This window comes from Cebidichthys violaceus, unplaced genomic scaffold (genome assembly GCF_023349555.1).
Source record: "Cebidichthys violaceus isolate CVI_PGR_0920_01 unplaced genomic scaffold, fCebVio1.0.p SCAF_39, whole genome shotgun sequence".
In the NCBI taxonomy this organism is placed as follows: domain Eukaryota; kingdom Metazoa; phylum Chordata; class Actinopteri; order Perciformes; family Stichaeidae; genus Cebidichthys; species Cebidichthys violaceus.
In genome coordinates this window covers 2,216,213-2,234,437 of record NW_027176583.1, presented here as the reverse complement: position 1 = coordinate 2,234,437, position 18,225 = coordinate 2,216,213, and the positions used below count along the sequence as shown (strand labels likewise).

The following is an 18,225-nucleotide window of genomic DNA, read 5'->3' as shown; positions in this document are numbered from 1 at the left end:
CCTAGGAGAGTCCCTGACACCCGACATAAATCTCTCCCTCTGGCTGCCAGCAGTCCACACAGTCGGTTCTGTCTGGAGCCATTTAGAGCCCTCAGCCTGTGGGACCCAGATCCTCTATCCACACCGGGTCAGGGTTCAGGAGCCGCTCTAATGCAATGCTTTTTAAACGCACTGAGATGACTCTAACGGTTCAGATGAATCAATGGATGTGTTATTACTATTCCAAGTCTGTCTCACAATACCAACACGCCGTATGTACTTTGAGGAAGTTGTACTTCCAGCTTCCTTCTGTCCACACTGGTGGTGATCCTTCAGTGTGAGAGTGATAGGAGACACAGTCCTCATTCTGTGCCAAAGCTAATATGACGTCTCAACAGTCAGGTTAGTCCAATCAGGTGTTTATTAGTGTTCTTTGTCTTACCATCCCTCTGCTACAGATCAGCAAGGAAACACTTTAAGAGGAAACGCAAACAGCGAATTTAAACTAAAAACACTGGAAGATGCTCAATAAGTAACCCAGTGAAAACAGAAGACGAGTGTCTGTTTGGCCCCGGCTTAATTACAAAACTATTGGGATGTGAATGAACACTATCACAGGGGGCTCAAGCACTTTGTGTTCTCTCCGCCCAACTCTAGTCACACATCCGCAGCAATAAACACTCCGATGGCGTTCGTTATTGCCTCTTCTCTCTCTGAATGTGTGGAGAGAGGCTGCTTGGAGGCCACGGGGGAGAGCGCCTCGCACCCAAGTGTGTTGTAGACTACCTGAAGAAATAGACGCACTCGCTTTATGCTCTCGAAAATGAGTTTGTGTGTTTGATGTATCCGTTCCTGGAGACACGACGGGGCCTTAATTGGGCTGAGAAATGTTGATCCACAGTCTGATCTACTCCAGCTCGTCCTGCGTCGTTATTTATTCTTGACTTGTCCCATGATGTCTTGGTTTATGAACCAGTCTCATCCAGAACAGAAGCATCTGTGATTCTCACCTTACTGTCTCACTCCTACAGTCTGTGACGGTTACGACCTGGTGAATAGTAAACTGAGGCCAGTGAAGGCCGGCCCTCTGGCTACAAGATGTTGACATTAGAGTTCATCGATGCTAACGTTCCCTGATGCTAAGCTAACGCTGGTGTTTTCCTTGTAAGAACTGAAATATCTGTTAACTATGCTGATAGTACAGTATACTCATTAACAGCACAGGAACAGTTTGTGCAAGAACATCAAAGGAGTGTTCAGTGTAGTACTGTTGAATCAAAGATTAGGAAGTAGAAACTTTCCCTCACAGAGAGAGGGGGGGGGGGCAGCTGTGAGTTGATGATAAGACCCAGAAATGCATACGTTTTCATGGCTCAGTCGCCCCCACCAACGCGCTCTACACTTCTGCTCCCTGCTTTTAAAGAAACCTCCGTCGTTCATGCGCTCGGCCCGCCAAACCCCCCGGACTGTTGAAGTGGAGCGTCTTGGAGTCTTGGATGAAGTCGTCTGTGCCGTGAATAAAGGGCAGGAATGCGTTCAACGCCCAAATCCTTTCGTTTGCAGCGGCTACCCGGGCTTTGTGATCGCTAAAGTGCTCTGCTCTAAAGTGAAAAGACTTGTTCCTCGCCGCGGTCTTGTTTCACTCGGCACCGGCACATTCGGGTAATTCTGTGATTGCTGTTTTTTTTTCCTGTTTTAGGTCTATATTTACCGTTAGCTTCCTGGATGTTTCCTCTCCTCTTCCCATGTTTAAACCATGAAGTGAGAAGGTTTCCTCATGACGTCTTTTAATCCCAGGACTCGTTCAGAGCCTCAGTTAATCATCTGATCATTCTGGCTTTCAGATGGATCGGTGTTAGACTTGATCTGTTTCAGGTGCCACATATTACCAGCATCACAAGGCATCTAAAGCTGCTAATCACACCGATTACTCACCCGTTCACCCGTTGCATTGCTTCTTTTCTCTCTCACTCACTCACTCACTCACTCACTCACTCACTCACTCACTCACATGGACAGATGTGCTCTGCATGGTCAGAGGACGTTGTGCTGTGAGCTACAGGGTGAGGACAAAGCCGTTGTGCAACGGGTCTATTTTTGGGCTCTTAATGGACCGGTTCACATTCTCTAGTGGAGCCGGTCTAGCTGAATGATCTTCAGCAGTCTTTAACCTGATTACGTTCTCCCCTTCTTGACGACTCCATTGTTCTTCTCTCTTATCTGTGTTCGCCGTCGCTCCGTTCTCCAGGTTTGCCTCATGCTGTTTCTGTTCATCGGATGATGTTAGACATTAGTTTCTAGTGTTGCAGCTCCTCTATCGTGATCTATTCTTTGGTCCTTCCTTTCCTCTCTCATATCTCAACCTCTCCTGGATTCTGCCGGTGCTGCTTCTTTGTGCTCGTGTTTTTTAGGCTGAATAAATGAGAAGCTTCTCTGTTCCTTGGTGCTGACTTCATGGTGGCTGAGTCTGTCAAACATCTCTCATTCAGATGAGTAGATACACTTAATGCGTTTGTCTTTCCCTCCCTTGTGCTCGTGACTCTCCAGTGTAGGCCTACTTCTTGCCCTATGAAGGGGTGATAGTCTCTGTGTGGGTGAACATCTGACCTTAAAGCAATATCTCTGAGCTTTATTTTGAAAGTCTGCCTGCTGAAGAACAACTCGTAACAATGGTGGGAGCAAAGCAAGAGATGTAATTGTGCAGATTATTGGCTTGGCGTGCTGCCTTTAAGCTTCATTACGTGATGTCAACACATTTCATTTTGATTATCAGCACATTAATTTTTGTAATTCTATGAAATTAGCTTTTGTTTACTCAATCAGTATCTTGATTGAATGAGAACATTATTCTACAGACTGTCACGAATGATGGGCTCATCTTTTTAGGAATATCTCAGTTTTCACTTGGTCATAACTGTCATGGCCAATATTCAAGCATCTTCTTAGATTCGACCGCGGTCAAGAAGACCTTCAGATCCCCTCAATAGGCCAGATGTTGCTTCTTCCTCCCATCACGTTCCTCGGCCCACTGCCACCTCCTTCCTCTCCAAGATCACCGCTGAGAGGAGAACGCGTCTCTTTACTCGTGCTTACAAAGGCCAGAAGCATCTGCAGCCACAGATTTGTGACATTTCCTTTCGTCGCTGAAGGTTTGAGGAGAAAGGGCAGACATCGAGAGAAACCAAAGAAAAAGCAAAGATGAACTGAAACGTTAACTTACTTTGAGGCAGAGCAGAGCAGTGAGAGTTAAGTGCTTGCTCAGCGCCGTGGTTATATATCTCCCTCTCGCCTCCGTCTCTGCCACATCAAACCTTCCACTCTGCCCTCCAACTCCTCAAGGTTGCTTTTTGTTTCTTCCTTACAGATGTCTGGGTGAAGCGCTAAACAGAGACGTTATAGTCTGTGAGTGAGTGAGTGCGCCCTCATGCAGCCTCCCTCCACACGGAAATAGACAGAAAGTAAGAAGTGTTTTGTGTTTGCTGAGCCAGGTTTAAAAACACTGGCACTGATCTGAGAGACGGCTAAAGAAGAGTAGCACATCGATGCCACGGAATACCAGAAACCAAGAGAAAAATCAACTGTTGTCTATCCTACTGGTAGCACTGCTCTTACTGCTGCTCACTCCTTCTCCTCTCTCTGTTCCTTCTGAGATGGTGATCCTTCCTCTCTCTCTTGTGTCTTCCTTACAAAAAGCCTTCTCTGCCGGGGTGGACAGCTAAGACAAATGATTTTGTTGGCTGTGCAAAGCGGGGGGTAATTTGTAGATGAGCGCGGCGCTTCAGAAAAGATTCGCCGCGCTGAAATTAGTGGTTGTCAAATGCCGCACGTCTCCACTGATGGCCCAGCACGGCCCCCTTATGGTAATGTGGCATTTCAGCAGGAGGAAATAGAATTAGGAGGAGGGGTTGTTGGGTAGCGTTGTCACGCGCGCACACACTTTATCTACCAGAAAGATGGTGTTTCTCTGAGGAATCGGAGGTTGCAAACAGCTCACGATATATTTGCTTTGTGAGCAGAGGACTGATTTTCTAACTCTTCTTTACTCGGTTCTTTTGGACACACCACAGTTACTCGTGTGTAGTTTACTGTTCCTGCTGTTCATGTTCCCATCACTCCCTATGTCAGGCTGCCCTGTCTCCTCCCTGTACGATGTGTCGCCACTCATACAAAGCCCGGCTGTGGACCGGAGCCGCCGGTGTTGGTTAGGACTGATGTAATCTGTCTTCTGGGCAAGATAGCATGCGGATGAATTCATCTTGAGGGACCACTGGGAGGATCTGCGGACCACAGAGTGCTGAGGTCATGTTATTGGGGGAACGAGTCGCTCTGGGCCGAGTCTCCCGGCGTGTTTGTACGGGCCGATGTGTCCCGCAGGTGTTGTCCACACAGCTGTGGGCCAGATGTTTGTGCGTATGCTCGCCGGTGTCCGTGAGCCCATCTATCACACGTTTGTCAATCTGTCGTCGCCGGCATGAGGAGAAAAACAAGTTCTCAGCTCAACAGGAAATCCCTGCAAACTGACGCCGTGGCTAAACCATTATTCTTTAGTCTTATTTTTATGTTAAGTGTTTGATTATCCTACCTTAAAACAAAGACGAGGATTAGAACCTAACCGTGCGAGTTTGACCCAGCTTACGGTGCTGCGTTGGGTTAACTATAGATGCCCTCAGAACAGCCCGCCTGACCTTGAAGCCCCGAGTGTCGGGTTCCCCAGCTCCAGTTTAATATAGACTCCCAACTGCTCAAAGGTCTCATGAGGGACGGAAATAGTGCTTAACAGCCGCCCCCTCCACCTCACGCGTCATTCCTTGAGGCCTCACCCTCCCTCACACCTTGTTTCAGCTGTTTCACAAAAACAAGCTTCGTAGGTCTTCGTAGATGCCTCCATATGAATATATATATATATATCTCTATATCTGTATGAGTCGGGCTCCTCCTTCCCTTTACCGCTGATGAACTTTTTTGTTATCTGTTTGTATAGTGAAGGCATACGTGGGAGGTTACAGAGTGTGACCAGTGTACGTCCTCCATTAACTGGGTGTTACAACCGCAAATGTCGATCCGCATTCAACTGTGACACACACACACACACACACACACACACACACACACACACACGGGGAAGGAATGCCTTTTATTATTTTGATCCTGCGTAGCACAGCATTTGTCTGCTGTGTGAATTTGTATGAGCTACGGTGGCAGTGTGTGTGTGTGTGTGTCTCTGTGTGTCTGTCTCTGTGTGTGTGTGTGTGTGTGTGTGTGTCTCTCGCTCTCTGTGTGTGTGTGTGTGTGTGTGTGTGTGTGTGTGTGTGTGTGTGTGTGTGTGTGTGTGTGTGTGTGTCTCTCTCTCTGTGTGTGTGTGTGTGTGTGTGTGTGTGTGTGTGTGTGTGTGTGTGTGTGTGTGTCTCTCTGTGTGTGTGTGTGTGTGTGTGTGTGTGTGTGTGTGTGTGTGTGTGTGTGTGTGTGTGTGTGTGTGTCTCTCTCTCTGTGTGTGTGTGTGTGTGTGTGTGTGTGTGTGTGTGTGTGTGTGTGTGTGTGTGTGTGTGTGTGTGTGAGTGTGTGTGTGTGTGTGTGTGTGAGTGTGTGAGTGAGTGAGGTCCATTAGTTTTATCTGACGGAGGGATCAGATCTGAAGGCGTCTCTTCTCTGCACCTGCCCGCCGCTCACACAGGCTGCTCTATTAGGGAGCAGCCACAGGGGAGAAGCAGGCAGAGCGGAGAGACGTCGGACTTAACCCCTGAATAATGCAGCGCTTAACTTTTGTCTCTGGCACAGAGAATAACTGACACACAAACGCACATTAACAGCTTTCAGTCGCAGCACAAGAGATGGCCAAATACTGCAGGTATTAAGAAGCGTCCGTGCTTGTAGTACTCCTCAAAACAAACTGTTATTTGTCTATAAAAGGCAAACAATACTCGAGGCAGTTGACACATTTTTGTTCATTTACAGCAGAGATTTATATGCTACATTAAGCCTTTGCCCAGAAGTAGAATCAATATGACAGTGATGTATCAAACACAAGATGGAAAAAGAATGTTTGACGGTGGTCTTCCGTTCGGTCGCTTACCCCGTTGTACCCGTTTGTGTGTTTCAGAGATCAACAGAGTGCGTAAAGACATGTACAGCGACTCGGTGAACGGCCTCGTGGACAGACACCCGCTGGAGCTGCCGGAGCCTCTGGGCCCCATCGTCCACCTGCAGGAAAAACTGTTTGTGCCTGTTAAAGAGTACCCGGACGTAAGTCACTGCTACACACACACACACACACACACACACACACACACACACACACACACACACACACACACACACACACACCCACCTTCTCCTTTCTGCTCCCTTTTCTCACTTACAGTCTGTAAACGCACAACTCGTGACTCTCTTGGCGGTTTTGTTGGTTGGTGAAACAGTTGCTTATAACAACTACGTTGTTAATGGACTCCCGTCAAAGCTGTATCAGGTGGCAGACTAAATAGGTCCGGGTGTCACGCTGGCGTGTTTATGGGCCGACTCACTTTTAGATTAGTGCTGAGAGGGAGATAAGGAGGCGATCGAGAGGAGGGGTGTCATGAAAAGTAAAGTGCAATTTCATAAATATTCAGATGGAAGGAGATGGGAATCTTTTAGGCTCACCACTCACGTTGGTTAGAGCTGTGGCATATAGAATGAAAGACACACACACACACACACACACACACACACACAGAGCTGGGAAAGAGAAGCCCAGGATGGAGCGATGCTGGTTGTAGAGTCGAGGAGGATGGCGAGTCATCAAAGCTTTGTCTGAGGAATGATTGATGTGTTTTCTCTGCTATAGTGGAGCCATGTAGTGTGTTTCCAGGGTTTTGACCAGTCAGCCACCTCTCTGTCCTCATGGTTCTCTTTGGTGAACGCTCGCGTCTCGAGGAGCGACGCTTCTCTTCGTAATCCCGGCAGCTTTCGGCGAGGAAGTGAATGGAGGGAGGTGACGAAGGATAAGAGACACCGTAGAGCAGGGCGAGGCTCAGCCAGCCGTGGATTGCATTTCCCCCCTGACAGACTTGATAAAGGGCACCGGGGACTGGCTCGGGATCAGCTTAGCTCCAGCTGTTCCCTCAGACCAGACCCGGCCTCTGAACTTAAGCTAAACCAACCGACCACATCACCGTCTGTCACCTCTCATCTCCAGGGCTGCGACTTCAGCTCCTCGGGCTGTCCTCTAATTACTGTCGTATATTTGCACTTGGTGCTGCTTTTCTGTGCTAATTGCAATGATTTCCTACAAAACGTTGTTATTGTATTTCATAGCAGAGCTTAGTTTACCGGTGCTACTATACCGCTTCTACAAACACACACGTTACATCTGCTTGTGTTGGGTTGTGCGTTAAGCCTGTAAATGGCCGCATACATTTTAAAGGAGATCTGTGTGGCGCAGTGGAATGACTCTCACACACACACACACACACACACACACACACACACACACACACACACACACACACACACACACACACACACACTATTAAAAGCGTGGCATCCTCGGGTGACCCCTGTGTTCCCTCTGCTGAATGTGCGACGCTGCTGTGTGCAGAGCTGCTCGGTGTGTGTTTACGAGCTGCTGGGAGAGCTACTTATTAGGCATCGCCCTGGTGGCCGAGATGACTCACCGACGACCCGAGACGCTCGTGTACACACACACACACACACACACACACACACACACACACACACACACACACACACGCACACACACTACAATACACGCTCATGGTGATGTAAAATGGCACATATTTCACTCTATTCACACACGCATACTAGGGTTAGGTCGTTACGTCTGCTGGAAAAAGAGGAAAACGGATTGCTTTGTGTATGGATGTGATGATTGGAACCTGGGGAAATCAGCAGCAGGTCTACATTTTAATTTAATTTTAACAAGATTAATGTGAAAAAACCTGTGAAACTGTTATTACATACACAATTAAATGCACATAATGTTCATTTTAGAACTATATTAACCTTATTCCAAGTCTATCAGTGTAACGTGTGATAAGGAGTGCAGGCGTACATTTTACCTCTCTCTGTTTCCACTGCTGCTCTCACTGCTCTTTGGAATTTAGAGCAATTGGGGAGGACAGAGACGAAATTAAATTTTGTATTTCATGATTTGAGCAGCAGACGATGGCAGATGAAGTTTTACTGTGTGTTCAACAGACAGAGAGCTGAGCTCTATCCAGTTAGTTTAAAAGAGGAGAACGACTCCAATGCTCCTGTGGTGAGGTGAGAGAGGAGCTGATGTAGGATCAGTGGGACGAGGAAGAGGAGAAAAATGTAACTTCCTGTCCCCATCTGCCCACTGCTGAAGGGATAGGAAACCACCGTAATGATGATTATTAGACCGGGGAATATGTCCCCCCTCTCCCATTTCCGCCAGATTTCCCAGATACTCCTGTGTGTGTGTGTGTGTGTGTGTGTGTGTGTGTGTGTGTGTGTGTGTGTGTGTGTGTGTGTGTGTGTGTGTGTGTGTGTGTGTGTGTGTGTGTGTGTGTGTGTGTGCGCGCGCGCGCACACTTGTATGTTTGTGTGTCTTGGTGACGCAATTCTAGGTTCTTCCAAGAAAGCAGGGAATGATGGTTCAAGCATCTCACCTACCACGGACCGTTTCTTTTCCTTCTTTCCACTCTGCCCTCGTTATTTTGGGACCCCCGCCATCCACTCGCTTTCCTCTCAGCTTCCACTTTCATTTAAAAAACGCAACTCCCACTTACCTTTCCCCGCTGTGTCCTCACGCCGAGGTCACGCTCGCTCGATTGGGCTTTCTCTCCGTCTCTCCTACGCGTCCTCTGCTCTGGTTTCACCAGGAGATAATTTGATTTTTTGTCCTGGTGCCTGGATGCAGAGTCACTTAAATATCTAGCCAGCTCTACTCTGATTCCTCTTAAGTGTGTTCCTCATCTGGCCTGTGTGTACTTGCCTGAGTGCCCCACAATTGTCTGTAAGTGTGTGTGTGTGTGTGTGTGTGTGTGTGTGTGTGTGTGTGTGTGTGTGTGTGTGTGTGTGTGTGTGTGTGTGTGTGTGTGTGTGTGTGTGTCCGTTCTTCAAAGTCAGCCGTTTCCTGATGTCGTCAGCGGTGCAGAGCGCTGTGAAGCGTCACCGTGCCGACTGCATCTTGACTGACAGCTGAGTCGCAGACTATCTGATAACTTCAACCTTCAATTAAATGCTATCTGTGGCTTTACGTCTTTCCCAAGCTCTCACACACACACACACAAACACACACACACACACACACACACACACACACACACACACACACACACACACACACACACTCTGACAGGCAGCTGACTGACACCTCTGCATGTCATTTCTGTTGACCTTCATCCATCTTTTAGGTGCGTCTCTGTTTTATCCCTCGTGTGTTTGTATTTGCCGACTGTTAAATACTCGGGTGTGTTGTGTGTTGTGTGTTGTGGGTTGTGGGTTGTGTGTTGTGTGCAGGTCACTGGGTAGTAAGAATGCTTAGGAGGGAAAATGACACGCATGCACCCACAGACAGGTCTCTGCTGTGCTGACTCTATGGAATGGGACCCCTCATTTAGATGTAGCGTCTCACAGAAGAGAGTGATCACTCTCTTGCTATAGAGCTCTGGTGTTAGTTTGTCCGATGAGATTACATGAACAGGTAAACTCGACCTGATGTTATAAACTAGGATTAAAAACCGTCCTGGCTTGTTGGTGTTTTCTTTAAACCCATCTTGGGTCTGTCTAAGCACAGGCTGCAGTGACGGTGCAGTGACGGTGCAGAGCTTCATGCCCGGTGATTCTTCACTTCGACAGCGATGCACAGAGATTTGAGAAAAACAGAAGAAGAAGCCGAGTCTCTGATGGTCTCAGCTGGCAGGATGTCCTGGACCTTTCTGTTTCACTGCAGCAAAATTGCCCGGACCAAACCGGCCGGTTCCCTGCACGGGGAAAGTCATTAAGCTCGTTCCCATGAGGGTGTCATCACTTATCATGCCAGCTCCTGATATCCTGCTGACCCCCTTAAGTCATTACCAGAGTCCTGGAAACGTAGCGCCCCACACCTCGCCTCGCCTCGCCGATGGAGCGCAGAGTGGAGGGTTCTTTTATATCTCTTGCTACCCAGCCGTGCGTGATGATGATAATTTGATGAACGGATGGTCTTCTAGTTAGATATTTGATGAGGGCAATCACAGTGATAATTTAAACAGAGATGACTCTATTTGTTGTAGTCGGTTAGCGTGATGAAGGGCGACAGGGTAAACCGTTAGATGTGTGTAACCGCTCTAATGACGGTGATCGCTCGCATATTACAGAACTTTAAGTAAGCTGCTCATTTGGCCGCTTGGTCTCTGCAGTCGTTAGAGGGAGGATGAAGGACAAAGGAAGCAGGACAAAGGAAGCAGGTTTAGCACTCAGAAATCAAAGGCTGCAAAGGGACGTTGTGTTGGTACACATCTGTGTGCACAGACGAGATCCCACTGATGCAGGATTGTTGAGCTTTGAAAGTAGCTTATGACCGATCGGTTGAAGCAAGTGTGACTTCAGTGCTTCACTTGAACTAATGCGATTCTCCATTAGACAGATTGAATATTAGTCAGCCGTGGAACACCTACAGTAGATGTGTTTTCCTCCCTCCTCTGGGTGAGATTGTTGCAGATGGCACGCTCTCTCAAAGGGCAGTCTCCTCTTGACTTGTGATTACCGAACACAGAGAGAGAGAGAGGTTGTATTAAGCGTCTCCCTCGTCATCTTTCTGCTCTCTGCAGCTGGCTTATCCAGAAGTTTACAAACTTTGCTCCGTGCTTCCTCCGCTCATGGCTTCCAAACTTCCAGCTGACATCAATCTTTACGCTTTCCATCTTCTCCGTCTTCCCTGCTCTGTATTTTCAGCCTGCCTCCAACCCCAAAATAAACCCAAACAGAATTATCAAAGGAGCCATGGATTAGGCGCTAAATGCTGGATGTGCTGAATAGAGCGCTTTGAAGTCTACAGGGCTTTGAGGCGGAAATGTCACCGTTGGAATCTAAGTCTAATTTTGACTGCTTCATCGGCCCGGCCTCACCTCCTCCGTCCCTCCTGTAGGTAGAGCACGAGGACTGCTCCCTCTCCTCCAGCCCGCTCACTGTGTGGAGAAGGTATGCAGAGCTGCTCTGTCTGTCTGTATGCAGGGTCGTATTGTGGGGATCAGGCCACAAAGCTAAGGTAAGTAAGATGGATTATTTGAACGATGGAACATTTCCACCCAAAGATGAATGAGTGATGAAAGGCGGGCAGCCGGCCGGTGGCTAACGAGGTCGCGTGTAGACGGAGAGGAGCATCGATCTGTGCTCTGGGAGTGCACACAGGAGGACGGCCGTACACGGAAGAGGAAAGGCAATATCCTGTGTTCTAAGACGAGAAGGAAAAAGGAAGCCTGCTCAGTTTCCAGACGCAGCAAAGAGGAGGTGTGAAAGCAGCAGCTTTCAACTCGGTGCCCTCTTTGAACCCTCCGAAGACTGACGCTCCAAGTGAAATGACACGGAAAGTGTCTGAGGAATGAGGAAAAGGGGAGTTTTGCTGTGATAACCGGTGAGCCGTCACTTTGGTATGAGCTGTTTCACAATGATGCTGGTAACATCACGGGAGGGTTAGAATCAAGTGAGTGGGAGGAAGGGGAGAAAGATGGCCGTGCCTGGTACAGACACAGACTCCAGCTTGCTCTGATACATCGCACTGAATGAACCGCTCCTCATTTCCATAAGCCCAGCGAGGCCGGCTAATAAGTGATTGGTATTCTTCTCCCGGCCCGGCCCGCTCTTCGATAAGCTCTGCGCGCACGCAGTCGGAGCCCTCGGCGTGATCTCATTTCCTGTCTCCACCGCCGCCACAAACAAACGCCGTCAAAGGCACAATTGTTCTGCTTTCCTGAGCATTGTTGGAGAAACTGTTGTTGTTTCTCAGTTGTTCACGCAAAAACAAACCACAAGGCGCACGCACACCAACCCATGCCACAATCAGCTCTAGGTGTTGAGGGTGTCTGCAAGAGTTCACTCCATACATTGTGCTTTCACACACACACACACACACACACACACACACACACACACAGTGGCAGAGACGTAGATATGCTCACAACAGAAGCCGCCTGTGGAGTAGCGATAACTGGTGCTAAACAAAGGCCCTTTAATGTCAGTGTAAGCCCTCGTCCTGGAGGGGGCTTTGTGTGTACGTGCAAAGTGTGTGTGCATCTGTGTTTGCACACACACTTTGTTTGTATATACTGTGATTCTCTGTATTTGTGAATTTGTTTGGGGGAAACTGACACAGAGGAAAAGAGTTGGTCCACCAAAGATCCCAGTGTCTCTAAACTCCTAATTCTTTACATGAGAACAGTAAACGAGAGAACAGGAGCTGCTGAACGTGTCCTGCTCAGTGGAACACTCAGTGTTAGTGTTCTGTTCACCAGATGAGCGCTGACCGCCTGATTCAACAGAGCTGACATACGTATTTCTCTCTGTCTAAACACCGGGAAACTTAACCATCGATTGTGACCATAACCAGAAGAAGACGTGGTGCTTTAAAGCCCTCACTCCTGGGAGCCAGTGGAGCTGATGTGGAGGTCTTTGAGTAAGTGCGTAGGGGCAGGATGGTTCAGCTAGAGGAGGTGAGGAGCGGGTGGTGTATTTGGCAGAGAGGGCACAGTATCCATTCTGCTCCTCTAGCTGTACCGAGTGGAGCTCCTGCACCCTCCTGATAACTCGCCCTCCATTGTCTCCACATTCCAGTGGCTTTAAATGGAGGTCACCTTTTCTGAGGGCATATCAACATCCTTGAGAATAATGTCAAACCCTCAGTGCGGAGCAGGAAGTAGATCTCAAACGCTGAGCTTTATTCCATCACTAAGATCATGTTGGCATCACTTTCATTCAGAGCTTCACTCTGAATTGCCGGGTCTTCTTAAGACGAGCTTGTTTCTCGTTACAGTGCCAGATTGTGGTGAGGTGCTTGAAGCATACAGTCACTTGATTTGATGTGTGTTTGTTTGAGTTCAGCTTGTTGGTGAGGAGAAGTTGTGGTCACTGCTTGGCCCTTTCACATGTTTGGCGAGGTCGTGCACATGCCTCAGTCATTAATACACATCCATGTGGCCACAGGCACGCCTTCCTAATCCTGTGTCCCCGAGCGACCCCTCAGATGAAGTTCAGCTCTACATCCAGAGACTCGTGACAGTGTTGGCTCATAACGGCTCCCCCAGCACTGGAAAAACAAGACATTTGTGGCATCGTCTCGCTAACCTTTTCTCTCTTTATTTCTCTCAGCTTTCCTCCATCAGGCCCCCTGCTCTGTCAGGAGCAATCGTCATCAGCATATTCATGTCCACAGAGAGACGCATTCCACCGTCAGAAGGGGGGGGGGGGGACAAAGCGAGAGAAGGGCAGAGAATAAAACATGTTAAAGGCTCTTTGTGTCATTTTGGCAACAAGCGAGCGCCTCATATTTTAATCCGATCTACGTCTTCTCTTACTCTTGTCTATTTGACTAAATCTGCATTTGTGTAAGTATTTAAGGTATTTATAGTGAGTAGATCTGAGTAGATCTCTCATACCTGCACAGAAGCATATATATATATATATATATATATATATATATATATATATATATATATATATAATATAATATAAAGAAATGTACCAAATGACCATTTTTCAAATATGGTACAACAGTTGCTGGTGTGTGTGTGTGTGTGTGTGTGTGTGTGTGTGTGTGTGTGTGTGTGTGTGTGTGTGTGTGTGTGTGTGTTTTAATGGTGTTAGTCCGTGAACCAGACCAGGTAATACATTCATGAAACTGGTTAAAAACAAGACAAAATATCAGCAAGTTAGTAAAATTCTTACTAAGAATGTTTTATTAAAATAAATGCCAAGAGGTTAATAAGAAAAACTCACAAATAGCCCCCGTACCAGTTTCCATGATTCGAGTTAACCAACCAGACAGTTGCCTTGTGACAGAGACACACACACAGACACACACACACGTACGCCTGTGTAGCCACATGCTACGGGGAGTCTCCAGCCACAGGGTGTGTCTTTCCTGCACGAGACGGGCTACGATTGCAGGCAAGCCCAGTGACGGGAAAACAACAGCCCGGAGTTTGTGGACCGTCTTCACGAGTGTTTATGTAGTTTAGGGGAAATACACCGACATCAAGTTGAATTTGCAGCCCCTCTGTAATCAAATGTGACTTCTCTGATGGCCTTTTGGATTTGTGTCGAGGCGTCGATGCGGTGGTGTGCATAAGCAGATGTGACTGTGTTTTAAGAATGGAAAGCAGCTGTGTCTCGGTTCACTTTAACACTTCAAGAGACGAACAGTTGTGCCTCTTGTTGTTGAGGAAAGCTGTTTCACTGAGCATTCAGAAAATATGCTTCAGTATAAATATCCCGTTTTAACGGAGTCGGACGATCTTAACCCAACGAGCTCTCCACCAGACGCTGTGCACGCCAAGTGTTTGGTGGGGGGGGTGTTTACTCCCTTATGTGTCACTGTGCCCCCCCCCCCCCCCCCTCCTCCTTTCCTTCTGTTTTTATTTTGGCTGAATATTGTGTTGGATTATTTCAACACATTTTCCCTTTATCCTGTTGGAAGCCCGTTTCAAGTGGAGAGGATTACGACGGTAAATACGCTTCTTTTTGGTGCAAAGCTCCAAAGCTCTCACCAGTGAAAGGAGCCTTGATAAGAACACTGTGTCGAGCTCACCACCTCACCTCAGGACTCACCTCATCACCCTTTCCCACCCAAAGTAATTCCCAATAGTTACATTTTCTATTTTTTTGTTCAAGAGTATTTTCACATTTAGTGGCACAAGCCGACTCCAGTACAGCCTGTGGTTGGAAATCAAGTCCGGCAGATAAACAACAAAAGCACTCTAATGAATCTATTAGGTAGTCCGTAACAGAATCAGAAGCTGGACGGTGTGTGTGTGTGTGTGCGTGTGCGTGTGCGTGTGTGTGTGCGTGTGTGTGTGCGTGTGCGTGCGCGGGCAGCACTGTCCCGTGCTGAGCACATCAGAATGGACTTGACCGTTTGCATTCAGCCGTTGCTACTGATGGGTTGTTTTAATTGGTCCGATCTCATATGCTGACATCCTGCTCCATGTTCACCGGTGTTTCTCTCTCTCTGTATCTGCAGTATAACTTCGTGGGGAGAATCCTGGGCCCTCGTGGACTCACAGCCAAGCAGCTGGAGGCGGAGACGGGATGCAAAATCATGGTGCGAGGCAAGAGCTCCATGAGAGACAAGAAGAAGGTAAGCTCCTCATCAGTGTGGCAGAGCGCCCAGTGTGTTTAACGCCTTTTATCCCTCTACATTAATCTCACTCTGTAGATTCCACTCACACAAGTAAAAGTCCTGCATTTATTCCACCAATGAAAAGCAGACTAAAGCTCCATCCTCTGTGTTGAGATACAATAATGTAGAACTTACCGGGACTGCTGTCCCACTTGCACTGCGGAGACTTGAGACGGACACATGCTCAGTTCATGTACTCTGACATCTGATACGGCTGTTTGCAAAACGCTCTGCAGTGCAAAGTACAGAAGGCAGTAGTAAGTCAGAACGCTAAGGCCAGCAGCAGCCTCTATTTCTGGACCTGCTGAGCTGAGGCTGGAGACTCAAAAGGTGTGTGTGTGTGTGTGTGTGTGTGCGCTTAGACCCAAGGGGTGAACTTAGGTTATTTTATCTGTATTTGCACAATCATTGCAATGTATTTTGGCCTTTAAACAGCATTTAAAAAAGCGAGACTGACTGTGTTGCAAAACAACGCTGATGAAAGTCACTCGTTGTCCCGTATTGCCCCACTGTCGGGTCAACCCTGCAGTAGTACTCGCTGTAGTATTTTAAGCCTACAAAGTTGAGTCTACAGCAAACACCAACTTACACCCAGATCCTCGCCGGATTCCAACGTGTGCTCGATCAGATCTGCTGATGCACTTTGAAGTTACTGTGAGGACAAATTGACGGTTACGAAAAAATCTATTTCAAGCGTCTGAGTCTGCATTGCCCATGGGTTCCAGTGGCGTTCTAATGTCTGCTTTTGTTTGTTTTGTTTTTCTTCTTCGTAGAATGACACCTTTTTGAAGTTGCATCTCTGTTTCTAAATCCCTCTAGTTGCTCTGATTTGTCAGGCAGTGGTGCTACATTACAGTGGTGCTACATTACAGTGGTGCTACGTTACAGTGGTGCTACATTACAGTGGTGCTACATTACAGTGGTGCTACAGTACAGTGGTGCTACGTTACAGTGGTGCTACAGTACAGTGGTGCTACAGTACAGTGGTGCTACGTTACAGTGGTGCTACAGTACAGTGGTGCTACGTTACAGTGGTGCTACGTTACAGTGGTGCTACGTTACAGTGGTGCTACATTACAGTGGTGCTACAGTACAGTGGTGCTACGTTACAGTGGTGCTACGTTACAGTGGTGCTACATTACAGTGGTGCTACATTACAGTGGTGCTACAGTACTGTGGTGCTACAGTACTGTGGTGCTACAGTACAGTGGTGCTACAGTACAGTGGTGCTACAGTACAGTGGTGCTACGCTACACTGGTGCTACAGTACAGTGGTGCTACGCTACACTGGTGCTACAGTACAGTGGTGCTACGCTACAGTGGTGCTATGCTACAGTGGTACTACGCTACAGTGGTACTACGCTACAGTGGTGCTACGCTACAGTGGTGCTACATTACAGTGGTGCTGCGCTACAGTGGTGCTACGCTACAGTGGTGCTACGCTACAGTGGTGCTACAGTACAGTGGTGCTACAGTACAGTGGTGCTACAATGGTACTACAGTACAGTGGTGCTACACTACACTGGTGCTACAGTACAGTGGTGCTACGCTACAGTGGTGCTACATTGCAATGGTGCTGCGCTACAATGATGCTACAGTACAGTGGTGCTACGCTACAGTGGTGCTACGTTACAGTACGGTGGTGCTACGCTACGGTGGTGCTACGCTGTATAAGTATAAGTCAGGAGAAGTGTATTTCATCCTTCTTGATATGGGAATCACTGTCTCTACACCTACACACACAGTTTGCAGTGCATACTCACAGAAACAGGAGTCATACACAGATATACACAGATTTTTAGCTGAGTCATAATCTTGGAAGCTCCAGTTTGCTGCAGGGCCAGCGTTTTCTTCTTCTTTTAGTTTTTGATCTTTTATCATTTCCCTCGGAGTGTGTTCGCTATCACAGTAAACAATGAAGACGCTCCTGATGTGGTTCTTTCTTTTGAATTAGATCCAGAAATAGTCGAATGCTTGAGCATGTGCACATTCTCTCACACGCATCAGGAGTTCGTCTTGGCTCATTTCATGAATCTATGAATACCGTAATCATTTTCAACCATTTTGAATCTTGACGTGTGCCAGTTTGTTTGGGCAGCACATGTCAAAGGCCCTGTGCAATTACTACGCTAATGAAGACACCAGTGCAGTTAAACATTAATGCAGCAATACCGCCGAGCAGGGTCGTGTATTTAATCCGTTTCGATTATGAGATGAGGTCAGGGAATAACTCAATATTTAATAGTTTCATGAATAGTCCTGGCTGCTTGTTTTTTGAAGGTAAGAAGTAAATGGGATTTCTTTTTTAAGGTGGCAGACTGGCTTTTAGTACATCCATATAATAAATGATTGTCAGCTTTCTACTCAAGGCTTTATATTCTTAACGGTCCTCCATTAAAATAGCATTTTCCTTCCTCACTACCTTTCTGTCCTTACCTTAGACTACTGTGGTGTCTGGTTTAGACATTTACAGCAACGACGGGTTAAGCTGAACAAAAACAAACGTCCGATTGTCGGCTAGCTTCTGCATCCTTTGTTGTCTCCGATGTCAATAAATCTGAAGAATCTCTATCAGGTTCGCTCCCCGTACCCCGAAAGCCTCCGACGTAGCCTCCGATCGCTGCAGCCTCCACCTCCGATCGCTGCAGCCTCCACCTCCGATCGCTGCAGCCTCCACCTCCGATCGCTGCAGCCTCCACCTCCGTGTTTCCAGCCTGATGCCCTGTGGCAGCAGAGGAAGCCGCGGGAGCAGCTTAGCCACTGTGTTTATTCAGGATCCATTAGCGGCAGCGTTTTTATGCTCTCAATAATTCAGCTGGTTGCTCCCTCCTGGGCCGCACTGCCTGGCGGGGAGTCGGCTCACTGGAGCTATGCGGTGGGAGAGACAGAGGAGAGAGGGAGACAGAGGAGGG

At 47.7% G+C, this 18,225-nt stretch overlaps 1 protein-coding gene across 6 annotated transcripts in view; it reads left to right on the top strand.

Moving 5' to 3' along the window:
• The window catches only part of qkia (QKI, KH domain containing, RNA binding a), a 64,462-nt gene that overhangs the window by 16,557 nt on the left and 29,680 nt on the right, over nucleotides 1–18,225 (top strand). For all 6 annotated transcript variants that reach the window (XM_068726266.1, XM_068726263.1, XM_068726265.1 and 3 more), the window contains exons 2-3: nucleotides 6,077–6,219; nucleotides 15,155–15,271. In XM_068726266.1, the coding sequence (XP_068582367.1) occupies nucleotides 6,077–6,219; nucleotides 15,155–15,271 (260 nt within the window). The remainder of the gene's footprint in view (nucleotides 1–6,076; nucleotides 6,220–15,154; nucleotides 15,272–18,225) is intronic.